Source organism: Amblyomma mixtum, chromosome 5 (assembly GCF_055824585.1).
Source record: "Amblyomma mixtum isolate Tamu chromosome 5, ASM5582458v1, whole genome shotgun sequence".
Classification (NCBI taxonomy): domain Eukaryota; kingdom Metazoa; phylum Arthropoda; class Arachnida; order Ixodida; family Ixodidae; genus Amblyomma; species Amblyomma mixtum.
In genome coordinates this window covers 91,078,466-91,097,196 of record NC_143016.1, presented here as the reverse complement: position 1 = coordinate 91,097,196, position 18,731 = coordinate 91,078,466, and the positions used below count along the sequence as shown (strand labels likewise).

The window sequence follows — 18,731 nt, the reverse complement described above, 5'->3', positions numbered from 1 at the left end:
GAACAAGCGCTTTCAGTTCACTTGCCCTCCACCCCGTGCCGCGAGGATTTCAACTTTCAAAAATAGCGCTTGGACATTATTCGTGACGTGCGAAAGAAAAAGAATAACCGTAAGTCAACAGAAGAGAACGTGAAGGCTGCGTGGCTGGCGATGCTCCCCTGCTCGGAGAGTGCAGGCTTCCTTGTCGCTTATTCCCACTGCCCCCGAAATGTCCGCTTGTTTGAAACGAATGTCTACGGCTCAGTACCGTCTAACGGGGACCCGTGGACACTAAGCGCTCTGATGAGCACTTCAGGTTCGCACTAGAATTTCGTCAGATTTAACAGCACCGCAGAAACAGAGGCTCCGAGGCGGGCAACTCATGCTAGTACCTGAGTTCGAAACTGCCGAACGGTGGCACAGAGTGATGGGTCCCTTCAAGAGGTCGAATATCATATTTTTTTTTTCTTCAGCCCGCGCGAATACTTTCACTGCCGTGTCTCTCACAGCAAGGTTTATTTGCAAGCACTGTGAAGGACCGACAGAGAAGTATCAACCGAACGACATTAGCGGCGCCTCTTAACGTTGCAATATTTCAACGTCTTTCTACATATCACCGCAGCTGTCTTCATCGTAAACCAGCACATCGAAGCCGCAGATGTCCTTGAAGTTGTCTGTGCACCACTGCGGCAGGCGATTCTTGACTTCGTCCTGCACCCACAGCATGCACTCTGCGGTGAAGCAGAAAGATCATCTTTTAGACCGCGCTGACAAAGAAACGTAAAAGTTGCGAAAATAAAGGAGCCTTGACAGACAATTTTCGAACTTAACTACTTCTTGAATTTTATTCCTCCTAAGTCAAATTACAATTCCTCGAATATTGAGTCAATTGGTTGTTAATATTGGTTGTTATTTTTTAAATGATTTTTTTGTTTGATCGGAAAATCCTTTTGCAAGGCCAGAATCCCTGTTTTGCACATGTCACACTGGCTAAGTACGTGGCTGCGGAAAGTTTTATCACAGTATGAGTCATAAATAAAGCACACACTCTCACGACAACACAGAAAGCACCGTAGCAATGCAGTGTTTTTACTTACGATCAACCTCTTTGTACGGGATGGTGACAACGAGGCAGTCTTTGTAATCTGAATAAAGAACCTGGAGAGTCTTCCACTGGCCGTCAGCTGTAGAGGATTAGCACAGCAGAGCGCTCTTAATGCATTCCATTGGTACGGTTCCATTATAAGTCACTGTTCTGGCTGTTTAACAAGGCCTGGGAGGCCTAGCGCCTTCTAACAAAATGTGTCATAAACCTGCTCATTGTCGCTGAGATAATAAAGCCAGAATTTTATCGGAGTACTACTTCAAAAAAAAAATGCTGAGATTTTGCTGAAGGCCATAATTTATTGGCTGTTGTCCACTCCCTACACCTTTTGAGACATTAGGATGACTGTGAGCTCTTTTTCAAAGTGATTGTAACAGAACAATGCTTACAGTTGTCCACAAGATAGCCAACAATGTTAGGCATTGGTCCGGGCTTCAGTTGGTAGGTAATGTTCTTTCTGAAATGATATTCATATACAGTTACGGAGATTTTGCCTCGCGATCCGCGATTTCTCGTATACTAGCGAAAACACTATCAAACTTGACAGGCAAATTATTTCAAAATATATTCTAAGTCTATTTTTATATTCTACAGCGAAAGAAAAAACAGCCAACAGTGAACCTGCCCAGAGACTTTTGATCCACACGGCGAATGCTAGTTGAGAATGAATGTGACGACCTCGAGAATAAGCGGTGCCTTCGCAGTAAAAAGTGAATACAATTCACACAGAAAGAAACAGTAAATTGAAATACCATGGTGGACACTTAATCCGCCTTTAGAGCGGAATGCCACAGCAGTAGAGGTCCCCATTGTTGCTACGTAGGCGTATGGTGTCAATTTTATGCGTTTGGGGGCAGCTCCACAGGCAATCGTCAATTCCCAACCGGTTGAGATCGATCAAACAGCTGAATCTGCACATGGGGTCGCAATGTAACGTGATCACTTGGTCTGGTAGGCCGATTGCGATCCGCCACCGCAGGTACGTTTTGATGGCGTTATAAGGAATTGTGACCACCCTCTACCAATCATGAATATCTCCGCCTGCCTTAATGGGTCGGTTCCACACAATCCCATGGGACGACTACCACCTGCCCCGGTGAGCAGGTTGTGATGACGTTGCAAGGTCACGTGACGTTTCTGACCAAAAAGGGATGTTCGTCTTGATGCCTGTGGGGTTCTGGTTTGACAACAGGGGCACACTTAATACACCTTAAGAGTCAAATAAGACAGAACTAGAGATCTCATTTTTTGCTACCTTGGTGTTTGTGCCGTTTTATATTCGTTACGGGGTCGCTCATAAGACACTCTTCAGCATCCAACCGGTCCACTTCGTGCACACAGCTAAATCAACGCCTGCGCCCTGAAGTTTACGCGACCTCACAATCGAGGGCGCTTGTTGTTACCGTGGCCGCACTATAATGATGTCACAAGACCACGTGAACTCTATCGACCAGTCATCAATTTAATCCCCATCTGCCACCGTTGGCTGATTGTGGGGACGTCACAAGGTCACGGGAACTCTCAATCCGGTGCGCCGGCTCCCAACTGCAATACCGCTCAGGTTTTTATAACGTCACAAGGTCACATGACACCTCTCGACTAATCAGAGAATTTTTTCGCGCACATCAGCGGGGTTTCGGTGCGGCAGCAACTCTACTGCTGTCTCATTAAAAAATTGCCGACGATTGCGCTGCTTCCTAATGCGAAATTTGAGCGCAGCTCATCAGCTGTTTCAGCTTTTCGATAAATTGAAGCTAAGAATTCGAGCCAGACGTGTATGTACAATTACAGACAACTTGTTACTTTTTCACATATTGTGACGAAGACGACGAAGCTGGCAGTGGCGCGGGACGGAGAGCTCGCGCTAGGCCAGCGGCCATTAAACCATCTCTTCTCCATCGTTCACCACGCCCCATTCTTCGGCTGGCCGCCATGTTACATTTGGTGTGAGGTGCTGGGGTCCCTTCATCGCCACCCTGGTCCCGGAGCTTCGGTGTCCTGCGCCTGCCGCGGACGTCGGCCGTGAGTGCCTGGTCCGCGCCGCCCGGCCATGCCCCAGCCCGCCCGACCTGAGCCGACCTCGCCGCTCACCCCGGCCCCGTCCCCCGCCCGGACCGCAAGACACGACGACCCAAGACCCGACCGACCCGAAACCCGACCGACCCAAGACCCACACGTGAAGACACCGCCCCCCTGCCCCTACCATCCGGTGCCTCCACGGACCTCGGTCGTCAGCTTCTGGCACCCTACGGGCCGGATGCTTCGTGGACCGGGACTCATCCTTCGATCATCTCATCTACTGTGGCGGCCAGCACCTCACCACTTTCTCCTTCCTGTCCCAACATGTCCTGCAGCCCATCACCATTTCGCCGATCTGTTCGTCACCGATCGGGACGATCGCTCGGTGGCCCCGGGTAGTGTGACGAAGACGACGAAGCTGGCAGTGGCGCGGGACGGAGCGCTCGCGCTAGGCCAGCGGCCATTAAACCATCTCTTCTCCATCGTTCACCACGCCTCATTCTTCGGCTGGCCGCCACGTTACAATATATTCCTTCTTCAAGAAACACTCCACTAATAGTTCTTGATTGTCATCAAGGAAGCTTCGTGGTGGGAGAAATAGATGAATATGCTCGACTTGCTGCCCGAATGCCTGGTTATCAAAGACGAGGACAATGCAAGTATTTCGCGAATTTGTCACAGCCGTGGGAGGCGTTACGAGCGAGAGGAACGGGATGTTCTCCGGCATGAGTGTTAAATTGTTTTTTTTCTTTATATCTACATTAAAGTCCCCACCCACCCTGGCAGCTGGCAGTTGATGGTTGATCGCGAGAGTTCGCTCACCGTTGTCAGCGCTAACGCATACAGCTCGCATCTCTTTCTCATCACCCCACGTACCTATAAGCGCGATTCAGGCGTCCACTGACCCAGGGAGCCAGTTACGCACACTTGCTTTCCTTAAAATGAACCCAGTGTAAAACGTTGACAGCGCAAGCGCCAGTGAACACAATGAACGCCGACGGCTTATATGGCTTCAGCGCCGCATTTCTAGCACCACAATATTGTGAACGAAGTTTTCAGTGCGCGCCCTCTGTCCCTGTGACATGGTGGTCGCTGGACACTTAGAAAACTCATTTCCTTGCCGCTCTTTTTCCTTTTTTCCCCTTTGTTCCCCTCCCCAAGTGTAGGGTAGCCAACTGGGCATCGCCTGGTTAACCTCCCTGCCTTTCCGTCCTTTTCTCTCTCTCTCTCTCTCTCTCTAACGCATGCAGCGCACACCTGTCACTACCGATAAGGTGGTGTTGGTGCGCCATATAGCTTAAAGCATGATTGTGGTGTCCAATGTTCCAAGAAGGCAGTTATGCACCTGCCCTGTGGTTCAGGTGTCCACAGAGATGTGTGACAGATACTGCTCCATTTCCTTTCCTGAAAAAACTTGCGAATTTTACTCTGCTTTCCAAGCTCCCGCTCTATTGGCTAAGCAGCTTAAAGCACGACTTAAGTGTCCGCTGCTCGTTACAACGGGCAACGGCGACAGCAACAGCAGCGGCAACGGCGACGCCGCGAAACGCAGAAACAGGCGCCAAAGATCTGCGCTCTAAAAAAGAATGCTTTTTTCAGCGGAATACAGAGTTCGGTGATTGGCTACTGAGTTCGGTGATTGGCTACTGTGGACAGCACTAACTCGTACCAAGATCGAAGCACAACGACATGAACGACTGCAAAGACAAGACTCCCCAAAGTGGAACTCCTGAAAATTGACGGGGAATGGAGAATAATCAGCAATTTTGGGAGCTATTTGAGACAGCGATCCACAAAAATGCGGACCTATCACCAGCAGTGAAATTCCAGTATTTGCGATCTGTATTGGCGTAGCATCTTCCATCGAAGGGTTGCTATTGACGGCGGAGTGCTACAACCACGCCATTAACATCCTGAAGCAGCGATTCGCTCATCAAGCCATCCTCATCCAGTACCAAATGGAGGGCCTCATGGCGGCCACACAGGTGTCATCGACAGGCAGTGCCCTCACTCTGCGGCGCTGGTATGACAGCCTTCAGGCTCACATGCGAGGCCTAAGGCGTTGGGTGTAGGCAAAAAATCGTACTGCGCAATTCTCTGCCCTCTTGTCCTCCGGGCGCTTCCGACTGACCTGAGCCTTCTGTACAAAAGGATGATAGCTTCGAAGGACGCAGAGGGCTCCAGCAACGGCTTCCACTCAACCACCAGCACTAGCTCCGAGCAAGGAACAGACTCGGTGCACAAGAAAGAGCTGCGCGCACTTCTCGAATACCTTTAAATCGAAGTTGAGAGCCGAGAAAGGGCGGGCAGGGAGCAACCCAACGGTGCAACCGGTAAGTCCATGTCCCGTAATCAGGCGCTTGAACTAGTGAAGACTACAGCATATCCTGGCAAGCTTCGACACTCGTCGGCGGCAGCCTATCATGCCACAATGAAGGACGTGGAACGCTTCCTGTGCAAGTCAAACCAGCATGCAACGGAGAATTGCGCCACCGCAAGCGAGCTGTCTGAAAAGAAACGCATGTTACGGGAGCACGGCTGATGTTTCCGCTGCATGAGGCCAAAACATATGGCAAGGCTATGCAAGAGAATGCTGTCTTACAGTAAGTGTCGCGGCAGGTATGTTTCAACGATGTGTGACCCGAGCTTCTTTCCCGACCGGCGAGATGCACTATCGCATGAGACACAGCAGGGCGTAAACGAAACCGCTGGTCCGGTCAGTCTGCAAGCAACGCAGTGTGCGCGACACCTGCGATTCTGCTCCAAACTGGACAGCATGGGCTGAGAGTCAGAAGAAGAGAAAACTGGCTCGAATTATGTTTGACACTGGTAGCCAGCGCTCCTTTATTACCGAACCGCTACCAAAGGAGCTGAACTGCAAGCTGCTCGCTATAGAAATCCGAACATTCGGCGTGTTTGGAGGCAATAAAGAGGATCGCACCTTTCGAAGGGTACAGCTGACTTTCCGTAGCAGGCGAAATAACAAAGTTCGAGATGACGCTATCGAAACACCGAATATCTGTGAGCCGGATCTCGCAAGCCCAAACGAAACAATCTTTCAAGAGTTAGACAACCTTGACTGCAGTTTAGGCGATGACCTGAACAAGCTAGAACACCGCTTAATTAATATTGTGATCGGATCGAATCTTTACTGGGTAGTGGTGACAAGCCAAATTCGTCGTCTAAAAGGCAGCCTGACCACGTTAGAGACGATGTTCGGATTGGCGGTGCAGGAAAAGAGTAGTTCGTGTTCCCCGGTACTGAGTTGCGCCCAGTGATCGTTCTGCGAGCCACAGCAGAGGAAAAGGACACAGCGGTTGTTCTCACGCAGTTATGAGAGCTGGAGAACTTGGCAATTATCGACACACCGGCAGAAGGCCAAGCTGGAACGAAGTAGTACGAAGGTTTGAGACCAGTATCATTAAACGCAATGGCAGGTAGAAGTTCGCCTACCATGCAAGCCAAGCGTGAAGCTTGCTGCAAATGAAGGTGTCGCACGATGAAGGTTGGATACCCAGCGAAATAAACTACTCAGAAACCCAGAGCTCTTGCGAAAATACGATCAGGAAATTCGGCTGAATCAGGACAGTGAAATGGCTCAGAAGGTCGACCATGAAACGGGAACTGAAGAACCACCGGGGGTGTATTATATGCCCCATAGAGTTGTTATTAGAGACGATAACGCAACCAGCAAACTCCGAGTCGTGTTTGACGCTTCCTCTCATGAAGGTAACTCAAAGTCACTGAAGGGTAACCTAGAAAGTGGCCCTAACCTGAATCTAGTTCTTGTTACCGTCCTCCTGAACTTCAGAGCACACCCAATAGCGTTGGTGGCGGATGTAGAGAAAGCCTTTCTCCAGGTCGGAGTCAAAGAAGAGGATCGTGACGCGCTGCGGTTTTTCTGGTATAAAAAGCCTCCACAGCCAAATCAACCCGTGCCAGAGGAGTAAACGTGGCGCATGACAAGTCTGACGTTCGTAACGACATCAAGCCCGTTCCTGTTGGCGGCTACCTTGCAGCACCATTACAGAATGATAGAAAGCACACACCCAGTAGCAGCCAAGACGCTGAAGAATTCGGAGTGCTAAGAAGCAAAGGGCGCCTTCGCTCTGTGAACATGACACCTGACGAAAGGAACCCCTTCGCCCTGCCGAAAGACCATCTATATTCCACTCTCCCGTCGATCGACGCACACCGACAAATGCTGCACTCCGAAGCAAGGGACGCACTCGTTTGACTGCGCGAGAGGTGCCGGGTCCTGCGGGGCAGAGAGCTCGTCAAAAAGATGGTGCGTGCTTGTGTCACTTGTCAACGGTTCAGTGTTTCACCGCTAAGTGCTCCGACAACAAGAGCAGACCCTTTCAGAGGGGTCGGTATGGACTTTGTGTAACCGCTACATGTAAAGAAGAGCAATCGCACGTGCACAGCTTACATAGCGCGGCTTACATGTGCTGTCACGTGAGCTGTGCACCTGGATCTTGTCAATGACATGTCGACAAGCAGCTTTCGGTTCGCGTTCCGAAGGTTTGTGTTGCGAAGGGGACTGTGCCGTACCATTCATTCGGAAAACGCGCAGACATTCAAGCGACCTGCAAAAAAACTGACCGAACTGTGGAATACGGTCCTCCACCCAGACGTCGTGAACCATTTTGCATGTGGAGAAGTTGAGTGGCGCTTTATTGTTGAGCGGGCGCCACGGTGGTGTGGTTTCTATGAAAGGATGGTGCGCTCGTTGAAGATGGCGTTAAGAAAAGTGATCGGAAAGAGATGCTTAGAAGCTGAACACTTAGCCACCATCATTTGCGAAGTTTAAGCCATTTTAAATTCTCGGCCATTGACTTATGTGTACAATGAGGTCGGAGAGGGCGACCCCCTAATCCCATCAAGTTTTCACCTCGGGAGACAGATAAAGACTCTGCCGACGGCGGATGGGGAGCTGCCCGCTTCGACCCCTGAGATGCGACGTTTATTTTGGCGGCAGAGAACAGGTTCCAGAACCATTTCTTGGAGGCCCGGGGAGCGGAATAACTCCGTGAATTAAGATCAGCTTACGCGACACACCATGCACAGTCCCCCTCCCCTAATGTCGGGGGAGTGGGGAGGAGTGTTCTTCTGGCGGGAGTGTTGAAACGGTTAATGGTAGGCGCACTTGGCATTACTCCTTTTTCCTCGGTACCAATGGGTGCCGGCTGCACCGGACCTCCCCGCACGACGACCTCCCAGGGGATTGCATGCCCCTTCTGGGAAAGCGTCGGGACGGTCGTGGTGGGGACGGGGACGGGGTAGGCAGTGTGTGTTGTGTTGTTGCCTCGCGGTGACGGTGATGTACTGTGCCACATTTTCTCCTCCATGCAATAAATTGTGGTGGATACGCTGCAGAAAAGGAATGCGTATGGTGGCGAGTGATTAATGACGCTAATCGAATCCCTCCGTTACTACAGTTAGTTTGCTTGTTTTGCGAGAGGCGATCAAAGCTGCACTGACCCCTCATGATGAAGCTGTAAATTACGAATTGTGTGGTTCAACTTCCGACGCGGCATGAGGGCTATAAGGGATGCCATAGTTGAAAGCTCAGAATTAAATTAATTCTCGTAGGATTCTTCAAGCTCCGGTGAAACCGCACAGCACACTGCCTGCTCTGAAATTCGCCTGCCTCAAATTACAGCCGCCGCTACAGGGATGGAACCCGCGACCTGAGGATCAGCAGTCATAGCCAAAGTTTTTGCAGCGTTGGAAACGACTGCGGTGTTTCAGGCGCCTTGTACTCGCCCCATCTGCCGGTTTTTTTACAATTGAGCGAATCGATTTCAGCGAAACAGAGCGGTGCAGACAGGGTAGCTTGATGAGAAAGCCGCTTTACCGTGATAGCTTAAGGACCTGAAGTCGCAGAAAATCTTGCGATGTCGTCAACGTCATCGGCATCGTCGGCGTCGTTGACCGTGAGCGAAAAATGGACGAGAAAACATCAGACAAGCAACGCATGTGGCATGCAGCTAGGCCACATACAGCGTGTTCCGCAGTTAAACGTACGCTGTAGAATACTTCTCCGCAGCTAAACTGGAGAGTTGTTCGTGATCAAATTTCGCACAAATGGCAGAATTGTTTCATTTTAAGTATTTTTTGTGGTACTTGCCAGAATCGATAAAAAAATTCGGATATTCGCACCTTCTGCGGCAACAGCGAAAAAAACTAACCGTTGTCTCATCGGTTGTACCGGTGCCCCGTCTGCTTTGTCAGCCGTGGTCATTCTGTGAAGGAGGGGGGTGGGGAGTGCATTGCGGGGGCGTTGAAGACGCTTTTTCAACTACCAATGATTACAACAAACATGGTTTGGACAGAACTCCCCTAAATTTCAAGAATTTCTTTAAAAAGCGTCTTCAAACGTCCTGCAAAACACCCCCACTCCCTTCCATTGCCGAACCTCTACGGCCGACATGCTAGATGGCCTCAACAGTATAATCGCTGAGATAAGCACTGACTTTGTTTCCTTGTCCCGTTTGTTTCGTTGTTTATTGAGTCACTCTAGCACCTCACACGAATGTAGCTTGAAACAATTCTGCCGACCAAATGCGTTTATTTGCGAAATTTGAGCTTGAACAACTCTTCAGTTTAGCTGATGGAACCTTCTGTGGCGCTCGTTTATCGGCGGAACAGACTGTAGCTCACGTGACCTTGTGGCGCCGTCACAACCTGCGCATCAGATTGGGAGCGAACGAGAGAGAGAAAGAGAGACTTTAATGAATAAAGGAGAAGAGCGAACGAGAGGTTGTAACAGTGATGCAATGGTGGGACTGTTTTTCTTTAGCATGTCAAATGCTTGAGGCTTATATATCCTTTCATTGTTTTTATTTGGTCAATCATGTCGTTGTTGCCAACCATTGCGGGCCCCGGAAGCTTGTCATGCTCCTACTTTTTTTCCCGAGGCAAACCTGTCTTTGAAGCGGAAATGAAAATGAAATGAAAGGGAAACATGGATTGCACATGCCCCACCAGTGGCAGCACCTGCCGTCACAGGGCAGTGGCGCATCGCTCAAGCGGTGAATACCTTAGCCGCTGCACCACTACGTCAGGAGTTGTATCAGAACTCGCGGGGATCTATGAAAGTCGAGAATAGAATGGCCTCTTCAGCGTATATGAACAGTAACTCATTACGCTATCGCTTCATGGCGTTCAAGCGGAGCTTAAGTGTCCCTTGCAATTTTATGCGTAGTATATTGCAATCACTCAGTTCAGCCCTTGGGCGCGGCCGGGCAGCCACCAAACCATGAGACGTGACGTCACGTGGTTTGATGACGTCAGGTCACGTGGTGACGTGACGTCACCAAACCACGTAAACAAAGAAAAGAAAGAAAGAAACATAAAAAATGAAAAGAAAAAATAAAAAGAAGAAACGAAAAAGGAATAAAAAGGGAAAAAACAGGACGGCTGAGCATGGTGGCGGTTGCAACAGCCCCGTTTCAAAGGGGGTGCTCCTATCCATCCGTCCATCCATCCATACGTCACGGAGGAAAAGCTGCTGAGAAAATCGAGTGCCGCCAAGCAATACCTCGCGCAAAAAGACGGTGCAATAAGCAACGCATTCTTGGCTTAACCAAGCTAAGCCTGGCCATTTTTTTTCTTGAACTCACTGAATATATTTGATTTCGTCCTCCCTTTTGAGTGGAGCCAGGCAATAAAGGATCTCAGAGCGCGTGATAAAGGCTCTAGGCCCCCAGGAAGGTTAGGTAACTAGCATTAGGTGATTTTTTAACACGCTCTCACAGTGCTGAGGTATACCTGCAGATACGTGACATCTCATTTCATAGAAGTAGCCACTCCCGGCAGAACTACCCTAAGTGAGCACATATTCACATTAAGTCATAAGCCCCAGCAGCACAGCTGATTGGTCCAACATTGGAAATATATTGGTGGAGGTAGGTCCTACAAAGGAACAGAGTGCGACCATCCATTTCCTATATTGGGCCGATCACCCGTGCTGCCTGGGAACAATGCACTCACGGCTTTCGTTTCAGTATTAACCACCTGCACTTTGCTAAAAATAAAGAGCAAGGGGGCGTGAGGATAAAACCTTTGTTTCGTAATGGTGTCTCGAAAACTGTTTGCGGGCGATCTCTTGCAACATCAGCATATCAAAGGTCCATTAAAATTTTCTATTGATGAAGGAATCGTTTTCGATGACATAACTTTTTTAGTAATGGCTTTGCAACACAGCCGACGTAGAAATACCAAGATTGCACCTTGCTTACCCTGGTTGTCCATTCTGTCCTTTCAAGAACCACACGTAAGTAGCTTTTTGGGACTGCTTGTCGTAATCTGTCTGAGCGGCTGTTACGCAGTCCAGGTCTCCGTCCAGACCTTCGTCAAAAATGGCGGTGAGTGCCGTAAACGTATCCATTAGCTGCGACAAATACCAAAACCAATAAACAGGCGGATTTACATGGCCACTGTATTCAATGCCTTGAAATATCACTGCGAAAACATCATTCCGATGGGTAAACCCAGTGAAAGGGCTTGCGACGTTTGTATGCTTGCGGCGTTTGTGGGTTTGTGCCAAGCGAAAGAAAGAAATGAAAATAAAACTACCAAATTATCAAACTAATATTCGTGTTTTGAGCTATGTGGCGGTAGTCACGGACAGAGGTGCGCTCCATGCGGTGGCGCGGACAACCTTGTGGCAGAAACATGGCACTAGAGCAGTACGTGTTGGCGTTGGCATTGTTGCAGAAACGCGCCACTATCGGATAGGTCTTCTGCGTACATTGTGCAAATGAGCATTCAGGAGAAAATGTTGAAGACGCGCAGAACTGACTCCCTATAACAATGGACACCTCAATACACAATTGACCTCATTTGAAATGCTAATGGCAGCATGAATAAAATCTGGAACGTTATAAGAGGTGCAATAAGGCATCGTTCAGTGCAGAGTATATTACCTGACTTAATTAGAGAAACTGCTGATGAGTTTAACGACTATTTTATGAATATTAGACCGCACCTAGCAACTCAGCTACCTCAGTTACTGATCCTATGCCATCAATGAAATCAATTGTGAATAGTTTTGTAATTTATGATGTAAAGGTAGATGAAATAATAGCACTAGTTAAAGAGTTAAGAACATATATGGCAGCAGGCCTCAATCAAACTCCTGTGAAATTATTTAAGGATAATATTGATATACTAGCCGATCCTCTTATTTATCTATTTAATCACTCCCTTGAAAGCGAAATATCTACTGCTGAATTAAACATAGGAAATGGCGTTCTAGTTTTTAAGGAACGAAATCGCTCTCCTGCATCTAATTATAGACCAATATCAATTATTAGTGTTATCAATGCAGTTTTCGAAAGGATACTCAGTACAAGTATAAACATATTTATATCCAAATAGAATGTGCTTAGCCCCGTCAGCGAGGTGTCAGGCCATATAAATCTATTTCCTCTGCGGTTCTCAACATAACACGAATGCTAAATACAGCGCTCTACGAGACTAGAATTGCCATCGTTGTATATATTGATATAAGATAGGCCTTCGACACAGTTAACCACAAGATTTTACTCAACAAAGTTGGCAATTATGGATTCAGTGGTAAGTTCCTGAATTTACTCAAACGCTATCTTAGCGACCGCAAGCAGCAGACAGTAATTAAAAAATATACATCTACTTCACAAACCGTATTAACTGGCATGCCACAAGGATCGGTTATTGGGCCCATGCTATTCTGACTGTACATAAATGATCTCCCTGGCATCCTTAAGTATTCCCAACTTTTATTGTATGCTGTCGACACCACTCTTGTGTTTATTGGACAAAATTTCGATGAAATACAGGATAAAATAAAGGCACAGCTAGGCAATGTTTTAAGGGGCTCACGTCCAATCAATTAACCCTTAATCTCAGCGAGACTAAGTATACAGTTTTCAATCCCGAGAAAAGCAACTGAATACTGAGATACTGCACATATCACTACGCGGCACAAAACTAGAACAAATTAGTTCTTGCAAATATTTAGCATTTTATTTGAATCAGACACGCACTGGAAAACAAACATTAAACATCTCTGTTCGAAGGTCGTATACGCGTGCTATGTTCTACTAAAAGCTCGTGAATGTTTCGTATATCCCATTAGGCGCATTCTTTACCTTTCCTTCTTTCCTAGTGGCCTCTCTTACTGCATTGAGTCTTGGGGTGCCACTTGCATAACTATGTAATTCCACTGCAAAAACGTGCGTTACGAATTATTACGTTTTCAAGTCGCGATCAATCCAGTAGATCCCTGTATAATTCTGTCCATGTGCTGTCGTTCAATGCTTTATAAGAATTACAAATTGCACAAACTATACACAGAATCTTAGAGGCCAATGTTCCTCTTCCCATAGCTTTGCTTCAATTCTCATTGCGAAATGGAGACTCCATACGGGTGAGCATGATCTTGATGGGTGGGCGAACTGCGAAGGAAGATAGGCACGGTGAGCTTGAATTACATTTGCAAATGCAGTATGTGGTCTGAGTACGGGAAGAGCTGCAAGATGATGACTCGGAACTCGCGTGAGGTGCCGAATGTGTGTTCTCATGGTTTCAACAGCAATGTATGAAGTAACAGGATGCTCCCCAGTCTCCATGAACCCCGGGTGCACCTATCTATTCCTGGAATTAATAAGAAATCTGATTTATCATTGCCTGCTCTCAAGCAACTGACACTGCATCATTTGCATTTTAACCATAAACACCGCATACATGTCTACACAGATGGCTCAGTGACTTCAACAAGCTCTGCTGGGTCTGTGGTGATACCGGCCAGGTCTATTTTAATGAAGGTGAGGACTACCTATCTCACCTCTTCAACTGGTGCGGAACTAGCTGCCCTACGGGCGGCAGTTCAGTTCATTAGTCAGGAATCTGCAGATGACTGGACAGTTTTCACCGACTCTAAAGCAGCCCTTCAAGGCCTGCAAACTGCACTACGCCGTGGGTCACAGGAACAACTCGTTGCCGAAATCCGCAAGCTCTACCATGACGCCACTTTGAAAGGACATAACATAATTTTCCAGTGGCTGCCGGGCCACTGCGGCATTCATGGCAATCACCAGGCTGACGAAGCTGCCCGTTCTGCCCACAATGATGGAATCCCCGTTAATATCCCCGTAACGAGAGCTGACGCAGCGTGTGGGCTTCGTTCTTTGAGGCTGGAGCTCACACTTTCAGCGTGGAACTCTGGTGAGTTGTGCAACCGTCGCCTCAGGACTTTGGACCCTGGACTGCGCCTCCGTCTTCCGTGTAATGTAGCGCGTCGTGGAGCAACACTACTGTGTCGTCTATGGCTCGGTGTTGCCTTCACGAATAAGTATGCTTTCCGGATCGCGATGGCCGACAGCCCTTCTTGTGTCAACTGCGCCTGTGATGAGACAATCACCCATATCTTGTGTGAGTGCCCTGCCTTTGTAGCCGAAAGACATAAGCTGCGATGTGCTTTGGACCGCCTGGACCCTCGCCTTTTCACAGAGGCCAAGATCCTCGGTCCGTGGCCACAACAGTCAACTGCCATCAAGGCTTACAAGGCACTCTTTCGCTTTTTGAGAGCGACTGCCTTAATTGACAGACTGTGATTATTTCCCTTTACTTCTCTCTTTCCTCTTTAATTCCCCTCATTCCCTTCCCCTGTGCAGGGTAGCCAACCGGAATCCTTTCTGGTTCACATCCCTGCCTTTCCCTCTCTCTCTCTCTCTCATTGCGAAATACAAGAGCTGTCCCGGGGACATCTCAAGATGTCCCCGGGAAAAGGCTCACAGAATTTAACGGAGCCCTTATCTGGAATTCTTTGCCTATACACATCAAGCAAGCCTATAACTTTAATAACTTTAACTATAACTTTAATACGTCGCCACTGGATCCTGTACTAGCATATGGCTATAAATCCAGCAACTGTTTTGCACTTTGAAAGAAATTCTGAAAATAAAGAACGAATGGGTAAATCACACTTTCAGGTGGCTTGCGGTGATGTCCACTTGAAAAACCTCTGCTTTCGCTCAATATTGCATGCTGAAGAGAGCCATGCATGGAATGGCACTTATTGATTCGGCATGTCGCCGGTCCTGAAGTGGCACTTTCTTTAAAAGCATTTAGAATAAATGTAGGGATCAAGAAAATAATATTTGCCGCCAGAAACTAGAGACATGCCGTACTCTGCTAATAATGGCATTGCTAGGCACGAAGAACTCAAACTGAGGAAAATTCTACTAAAGAGACTACCGGTGTTTTAAAAGCCATACTATGCAGTGCTCTCAGCGCTCCTCTCCTTTTGTTATCCCCCACGTTCTTTATTCGTTTTGAATAGGCTTTCTCCATTTTCCTTAGTAAATGAATGTCGCTTACATTGCTCGTATTAAATACACCTAAGCCTTTCAGCTGAAGCTGCAAATACCTGCTGTCCAAAGCAAAATATTGTGGCACAGCAAGATTCATTTTTAGAGCCAAGTTCCCTTAGTCATCGCCAGCAGAGCCTCAGATTTGTCTTCCTCAAGTAAGCTTCTCCGGACTCCTATCTTTGATAGCGTGGAGGAAGGCTCAACAAAAAAAAATCAGCAGTTTACTGCGAAAATTGATTTGAAACGTACATAGCAGCATGGCACGTTTTGTACGACATGCCTGTTACTGATCGAGCTCTTAAGTAAGCTGCACCTCAGACTACAATTTGACGTAACGCCATCCCAAACGAAATGGAGCTGGCGAAAGAAAAACCTTTGAGGGAGACCAGTACTGGTGCCTGGGAGGTTAATGAGCTACCACGAGCTCGAATAGAGGCAGCCTACAACCCGGCTGCTGCCCTTACACCCGGGTCAGCCATGGTGCCCGGTAGGTTATGGAATCGTCACACCAACTTCAGCGGGATGAAAAATTCAAAGTTCCATAATGCCAGACATAAACCATAAGCATTCTTCTTATGAAACATTTTTTTTATTTTAGTACCTCTCTCTTGAATCAAACAAGGTAAAGCCAAGTTTATGCTCTGGCTTGAACACCTCTAATTATAGTCCCATCTTGTAATAGACACAAGCACAAGCACGCACCAAATGGGAGAGGCTAAAGATTCTCCGGGTACGGCATGCTGCCGATAAGAAATTTTGGTGAATGGAACGTTTAATTATTATTGACAGAATATTTAGTTTTCCTACTTGTTTCTTTTCGGCACCTGCAGCCACTAACACACAGCTTATTATTTTTTTCTCTCAGTAAGTGGCTAAAAATTTGTCGCAAATAGACGGATTTCACCGGCAGTTGCGCTACGCCACCGCCTCACCGCCGCCGCGGTGCACTCTGGGTGTTGTGGTACTCCGGTCGGCGGCCGCGTCGGCGCGGTGCGTGACGCACGCCCGAGAAGCAGTCTTGTTTGCGTCGCACACGTGATCTTTGTCTTCATGAATGCTGGATTTGTGGAACAAGTGGGTTCACTTGAGAGGTTTCGTGAGCTCTGGCAACTGTGCGAAGCAAAGGGTCCTGGATTTTTCTTTTTCTCTAAGGGAAAACGCCCCCAAGACATAGCGTAGAAACTGTTCATGAGAAGCAGCTGAAGAAGTCCTGTTCAGTACACTTAGCCGTCTTGTCCCTGTTGATCGGTGGACATTGACAAATGGCAAGTGGTCGAAATTTCCGGAGCCCTTCACTACGGCGTCTCTCATAGCCTTAGTCGCTTTGGGACGTTAAACCCCACAAAACCAAACCAAACGAAATGGCAAGTTTGCAAGTTCTGAAGCTGTATGAAATCACCTTCACGAGCCGCTCAGCTTTGAGGCACTCCCTTAAATTCAGATTTACCTTCGTTCTGCGTCTTCAAGCCGTCTTTGCTGGAATTTCTGCCCAATGTAAGGTTGTAAGCGAACAACTGTGCTAAGTTTGATTGTGATATTCAGGTTGCACAACGTACGTTTGATGCGAGTATCCACTCCCGACATCTCGAGCGGCCATGCTAGCGATAGTGCTTCCTCTATTTCACTGAATGAGAATGCGAGGCTATAAAACCAAAGAAATGTGGAATAATTCCTGACGTTTTGTTGCACATCGGTCGTTAAGCATGCGTGGTATTCCAATTTCAGCCACATGCCATTTATGCCGAGATATCACCACATTTTGCTCGCTGTTTTCCAAAAAAGGGCCATTTAGTGGTTACTTATTAGTCAACGTGTTCAGACCCGTTCTGAGAAAATAGCGAGAGTGAGTCGTACGGGAGGGGCCTTGGCAGCAAAGATTATATTAACGTAAATAAAAAGTAATTAGTGTTGTAACAATGAACACAAAAATATTGGTCGCGAAATTAAAAACCGTGCAAACCTAATTTAGCGAACTAAAAACTTCCACATTTGGCTTCTCCTTTTCTCATTTTGCACTGAAGAGAAGCATTTGTTACAACTCCATTTAGAAAAACGCCATAGCTCACTCGAACTGCTCATCTTTCCTGCTAGCGACCCGCCGAGCACGTCGTGAATACTTTTATGCGTTTATGTGAACAATAAAAACACTACTTCATCGCCACTTTTTGCACAAGAGACGTGGTGAAAAAATAAAGAGAACAGGCGCGTCTATAGTGAATGCCCAGATGGATACAGGGAATACTGAAACCGCAAAACGAAGTGGCAAGAAATGTAAACGCTGTCTGAAGGGGTAAAACGCGTGCATCACTGTGCGTTAAAATGTTCTGCTGGCAAAATTAACGAAAGTGACGGTCGAGCGCGTTTTCAACGTTATTTGCAACATATTCAAAAACAAGGTTCGAGTAACAAGCGCAGCGTCGCCACCGCGGTCACTCCACTAGAGGCAGCAACTGACCATGCTCTCTGCGCTCCTCCTGCTGCGATTAGCATTGTGTACTTCGAAACTCCGTCGTGGCGCCTCTGTTTCCTTATAAAGCTCAATACAATAAACGAAACGGCAGAAAGTTGCTGCGACCGGGTATAATGCCAATCAAGATGCAAAGTAAAGTGCGCTGTCGCGCAGACCACGCCACGAAGGAGTACAACCAACATGGCGGCTGGCTACTTCCGGTAAACGCGTGCATGCGCAGTAGGCTTTGTGAAATCGGTCTATTCCGCATAGGCGCCTACAAGAGATCTACCTCAGAAGTTCTCCGTTATGTTTCTTGGCCATAACAGAGCTTGGCCGACACCTTCCAACAACAGGTCACGCACGCATATCAATATCTACGCCACCGACTTCCTCTGCGTTTCCTGGCGGTCACAGGTTCACCTTCTGCCGTGTTTACATTGAGATAGATGCTCATTTGCTACTCTTGCTTACCATCCTATGCGTGACCAATTATCCATTAAATTCTCTCTCCTCTTCCTCTCATCCTATGCGTGACCCGCTTCTAGGGCATATGGTTCATGAGCTGCACATGCAAACGACTCTCCTCGTAAGTCGCTACACTAGCCCAAGCAGAGTTCCAACGCTCGATACAGGAGCTTGGCACACACAGCTGTGTTGAACCGGCCTCAGCTTACCTTCCAAGCATCTGGCAGCTCATGCGTTTCTTTGTTTTTTGCTTGTGCGGTAGCCAGTGGGACCGACAGGGCTAGAGCACATGCGCTGACCAGGAATAACGGAGAGTTCCGATGCATGTTTGACGCTGTAGAACCGTTTC

The 18,731-nt window shown here is 47.8% G+C and overlaps 1 protein-coding gene across 1 annotated transcript; it reads right to left on the bottom strand.

Moving 5' to 3' along the window:
- Positions 1–480: 480 nt before the first annotated feature.
- LOC149343012 (uncharacterized) lies at positions 481–18,719 on the bottom strand. The gene is made up of 5 exons (XM_089545545.1): positions 18,592–18,719; positions 11,350–11,501; positions 1,474–1,541; positions 1,077–1,163; positions 481–710 (listed from the first exon to the last, which is right to left on the bottom strand). The coding sequence occupies exons 1-5, from the start codon at positions 18,706–18,708 to the stop codon at positions 586–588; spliced, it is 549 nt and encodes a 182-aa protein (XP_089401671.1). The 5' UTR covers positions 18,709–18,719; the 3' UTR covers positions 481–585.
- Between the last annotated feature and the right edge of the window lie 12 nt (positions 18,720–18,731).